The sequence below is a fragment of the Salvia hispanica genome, chromosome 4 (assembly GCF_029641045.1).
Source record: "Salvia hispanica isolate PSC_SH4W2 chromosome 4, Shi_PSC_v1, whole genome shotgun sequence".
Classification (NCBI taxonomy): domain Eukaryota; kingdom Viridiplantae; phylum Streptophyta; class Magnoliopsida; order Lamiales; family Lamiaceae; genus Salvia; species Salvia hispanica.
The window spans coordinates 25,251,298-25,256,612 of NC_142695.1; the positions used below are offsets into that span (position 1 = coordinate 25,251,298).

General features: G+C 35.1%; 1 protein-coding gene across 1 annotated transcript; it reads left to right on the forward strand.

Annotated features, from left to right (window-relative positions):
• The first annotated feature begins 909 nt into the window (after positions 1-909).
• LOC125193192 (nudix hydrolase 16, mitochondrial-like) lies at positions 910-4,583 on the forward strand. Its single transcript, XM_048090948.2, has 4 exons — positions 910-1,298; positions 2,460-2,574; positions 3,675-3,758; positions 3,960-4,583. Exons 1-4 carry the CDS (start codon positions 1,228-1,230, stop codon positions 4,230-4,232), a joined length of 543 nt encoding a protein of 180 aa, XP_047946905.1. The 5' UTR covers positions 910-1,227; the 3' UTR covers positions 4,233-4,583.
• Positions 4,584-5,315: the final 732 nt, after the last annotated feature.

Genomic DNA, 5,315 nt, shown 5'->3' on the forward strand with positions numbered 1-5,315 from the left:
CTCTGGTTTTAGAGGAGCTCGAAAATTCTTCAGCTCTCTTGCGTGAGGAATTTCTGTCTTCTTTTATTCGAAACCTAGTATTTTGATAAAATCAGCCCACCCTGATATCGAGATACAGTTCGGGAACCAGTCAGAAGATCCGTGTTCTAGTATAGAAGATCATCGTGGAGAAGGCGCAAACAATCGTCGTTTTTTGGAGAATCAAAATCGGTAACCCTAAACCGTAGAAATCATGTTTAGGATTTATATTTTCTAAGCACGAATTATTTGCGTTCTAGCATGCAATTATCTGTTTAACATGTGAATTGATTAATCGCATAATCGGTCAAATAGATCCGTGTCTGATTTATTTGTTTTGTACAAGTCTTCCGCTGTGCAAGGGGCACAAAACCCCAGCTTATTACATACTATAAAATTAAATGTATTTATGGTGTAGTTATTTATGTTACAAAAGCAACCCACTGGGCCATCAAGTTTCGGGTCTGGCCCTATCGGAATGTGGACTAATAACATTGTAATTTTATCGGATTGAAAATTCTTAATTCTAACCCTCTAAATTTAGGGGACTATTCGGACCATCCCGTGGGAGTGCAGGCTGGACATCCCTAAGTGTAAGCATTGATGTTTAACTTTTACACTATTTTCAATTAATTCTTGAATTGAGATAAACGTGAAGAAATAATAGACAATAGTTGTACCTATGTCTAATTTACTGGGCCAGTCCATCAAGTTTCGGGTATGACTTATCGGATTGCGGGATAATCGAGTTGTAATTTTATCGGGTTGAAAATTGTCAATCCTTACCGTTTAAAGTTAGTGGGCTATTCGGGTCTTCCCACGCATCACGGGACATCCATAAGTGTAAGTTTTGATGTTTTAACTTTTACAGTACTTTCAATCAATTCTTGAATTGAGACTAACCACGATTCACTGAGGACTCAAAAAATTATCCAAAAACTTGTTCCTATTCTTTCGCTGCTCTTTCACGGTGAACCAACATAACAAATTGAATTTTTTTGAAACCCTTGATGAAATAATGTGAAAATATTCGGGGATTTTTAGGGTTGAGTAATCGAGTAGAATAGGAGTAATGCAGATATTTTAGACCCCATTTTGAGCAATGATTTATTGCTTCGTTTTCATCAATCGAGAGGCCTGCTTCTGATTCGTATACATAGATACACAAGTTTTGGGGATTTCTCATCATTTGTTCCGTTTCTCGATTAGATGTCTGAATTGGTGGCTCGAACTGGTCGGCTACAGCAGCGTTACGAGGATGGCTACCGTCTCATTGCTGGGTATATACATATATATACATCTTCATTTTTTTCAATTTATGTATTTTTCATCTTCAATTATTTTTTTTCGTGATGGATTTTATAATCCGTTTCCAATTGGGGGAATGTGGAGAAATTGGTGTTAGTTTTGTTAACTGAGGAATGTGTGAAATTTTGTGTTTGGGATTTTGTTGCTTGGATCATTTCAACATTGGGGGTTGTGGATGCTAGGTTTTGATTGATTAGAATGAAAATGTGCAATCTTGATAAATTTTTTTGTGAATTTTGTCTGTTAGTTTTTCTTGATTGATTACTAGAACTTTCCTTTCTCACTGTGGGTGATGGTGCAGGGTAACTTGAAGTAATATATTAGATTCTGCTTTTGAGCCACTTTATTCGATTTTTGGGTGTTTTGCAACTAAGTGTTGATTCTGCATGAAAGGGGATGATTTTTCTATGATGGCTTAAGAGAAAGCTCTGAAGTTTTTATTTGAGCTTCCGTAATGGTATGGTAACTTGTTCCAATCTAGGTTCACAGCGGAATAATATCATTATGGAGTATATTTTACACAATCCTACATAAACTTATTTCGTGACGAAAAAAGAGTGTATAATGCTTCAACGTTGGAAATCTTTATGATCAAACATACATGCTTCTCCTCTCTATAATGCTTCGAACATCTCTAAAGTTTTGCTAAGTTGGCCTCTTTATATTCCAGCATTCACTTAACTTTTGTTTCTTCAATAGAATCTGGTGTTAGCACTACTTTCTTTGATTATACGATAATCTTGAATTGATATGAGAGATCTACTATGGAATTTGGAGAAGGCAGAAAAAAGTTTGGCATTCTTCTCCATTTGTTTCTGTGGGCTGAAAAGTGAAGTAGGAAAAGCACATAACATATTATTCACTGACACAACCAGAATTGGATGACTCTTATGGATGGTTTACTGTTTAAGCATTTTATCGTCTCTTCAGTTAGCAAGAAATAGGAGAATCTTTGAAGATTGTGAGGAGTTTAGGTAGGGTCAGATTCAGGGTTTATTGGTGGACTTAAACTACTATAACTTTTGAGCCTTTTTGGTTTCTCATTCGCCTTGCTTAATCTGATATGTTGTTTTGATTATATTAAAAAGCATTCACCATATTCATCTGTGCTGATCAAAATTGTGATTTCCCAGGTGTATTCCCTTCAGATACAAGACAGTAAAAGATGATGATGGTGGCAGAAATGAGACTATCGTTGAAGTATTAATGATCAATTCAACTGGTGGACCTGGTCTTCTGTTTCCAAAGGTTCGGATCTTTGAACTATGTCAATGGAAGCAGACTGCATAAAGCATGTTTTTTCGCCCACTGCTCCTCTGTTGGTTGCAGTGTTAAGTTTCCGTTGATAAAATGAGTTAAGATATAGTTCATGTCATACATTACCTTGGCTAGGAAGCATATCCTTGTAACGATTTAAAATTGGTAACTTGGTATACTTGTAACCATTATGGTTTAACCTAAAGCGGAAAGAAAGATGGAGACTGGATAAGGACGAATGAATAGTTTTATTAAGGCGTTAACTGAATGCTTTCGCAAGATTTTTTTTTTGATTAAATGCAGTTTTATTTTTAATTCCTAATAAAGGTAGCAAATTTTCTCCTTCAATATACCCAATTTCTACTCTGGAAAGAGAACCTATTCTTATCTCTCTAATCTCACTAATCTGCCTATGTGACCATTCATGAATACCAATAGGCCGCATTTTCGGATACTATCTTGGGGAATATTCTCTTACATTCTTTTCATGTTTGGCTTCAGTTTCATCCATCTTTCAGAAGTTAGTTTAAGCTCCTTCTTATACCAAAACTCGAGGTTACAAGTAAACGATTTCACGGTTGCACTACTTTCCATAACAACAATAAGGCGTTTCTTGGAAGTGTCACTCCCTTGTTCGACACTGATTTGAGTGTTGAGATTTTCTAATAAACTCCTCGAGCTAATGTTTCCTTTTTTCAGAAATACAGTGACGACAAAGTAATACTTGGTTCTTAATTTTATCTTTGTCAGTCGTATATCATCCTTTCCCACTGTAATTATCTCATCCTCTGAAGGTAGTTTTCTTCTATAATTTGATTGGACGTGTTTATGATTTTAGTATGCTTAGGCATACAGATCATATATGGTGCATTTTTATGACTGAAATTGAAGTAAAATTTTTGTTAAGTTATGGTATAATGATATAAGGTGTGACACAATGGCATACATGATTTTGAATTTTCATGACATGTTTATATTAGATGAATGTAAAAGATTACGTGACATACATGTATAAAATCTGCAGTGTTTCGGTCAATTAACCCTGATATGAAAAATGCCCCACCTTTTCATTTTCTTGTTATTTTCTATAGGGTGGGTGGGAGAATGATGAAACGGCCGAGGAGGCAGCCGAAAGGGAAGCCATGGAAGAGGCTGGAGTTCGAGGCGATCTAGTGGTAATCTATACGTCTATTCGTTTATTGTTTGATTGATTACATTCCTATAACTTGGTTTTATAGCAAAGCTGTCCGATCTAATTGAATCAGCACCTTAATCGAACAAGGAAGTGCATCTAATTATGAACTCAAACTTAAATGAATGCTTAGAACACTGTCTTCAGCTGACCTTTCTCTATCATGCTTGTTCTTTTGTGTCAGCATTTTCTTGGATGCTATCCTTTCAAGAGCAAAACACTCCAAGATGAATACAGCCCGGAAGGACTGTGTCGAGCAGCTATGTATGCCTTGCACGTGAAGGAGGAGCTCGACTCTTGGCCTGAGAAGAGCCACCGGCAGAGGAGCTGGCTAACCGTTGGGGAAGCAATCGGGTGCTGCAGGCACGCGTGGATGCGGGAGGCCCTTGAGAAAGGTTTCTCAAAGTGGTATGATGATGGCATGATCCATACCTTGCCAAGAAAGGGTTCAAGTTGACATTTTCATCATTGAATTTTGCTTAGAACAATTTTCAAACTATGGTACCATCTCTTAAGTTGATTCTTGGTGCCTGATTGTTTCTCTCTAAATTTAAAAAAAATCCTTAATTTGGAGAACTTAGGAACTTCGAAAGTTAGATGCAAATAGTTTGTGTTGTGTTTTAGGTGTTTAAAATATTTTCATATTTGGGTATTTCCGCACCCAAATCAGTGAAGACTGGTGACCTTTTCTTTTCTTCTTGGAATATTGGCACCTAATATTATGGAACGTTCAAAAAGTTGAGTTTTACCCACGAACTATCAATTAGCAAATAATATCACGAACTTTACCTGAGTTTGTTATTTTTCACCAGTGAAATTTTTTTGGATATATCAATGTATTGAAGAATAATTTTGGAGGGTGTGCTTTAAGAAAAATAATCCTAAAAAATTGAAGAACTTGAAGCTCTCGAAGTTGTTGAGAAATTACGAAAAAAATTCGTATTGTGATATTATTTGCTAGAATTATTTTGTCGGTGGGAAATAACAAACTTGAATAAAGTTCGTGATGTTATTTATCAAGTTGAAAGTTTGTAGAAAAATCCAACTTTTTAAAAGTTAATATTCCTTTCTTTTTATACTTATTGTAATAATTGGTTTTTAACTGTAATTTACTTCTTGAAAAGCTACTAATGAAATTCTCAAAAATCAAAATATGCAGATTATTAGCATAAAAACATTTTGATATATAAAGAACCATTCTCATCTTTAAGTAAAGGAAGAAATAGAACGACTTTTTTGTCTATTTAAAGTATTGATCTTTTATGATATACTATTAGGCTTTGTTCGATAGTTATGTTTTACTACTAACATTTATTTATTATGACTTATTGTTTGGTATACAAAATAAATTAACCGCATGCCTATGTTATTTTTTCAGACCGGATAGGTCCGCATTCTTTTTTACTCCCTTCATCCCAAGATATTACACTCGTATACCATTTTAGGGTGTCCCAACATATTTGAGTCATTTTTATTTATGATAAAAATTTATTTTACTACCAACTCCACTTACACCACTAAACAACACCTCCTAAATTCC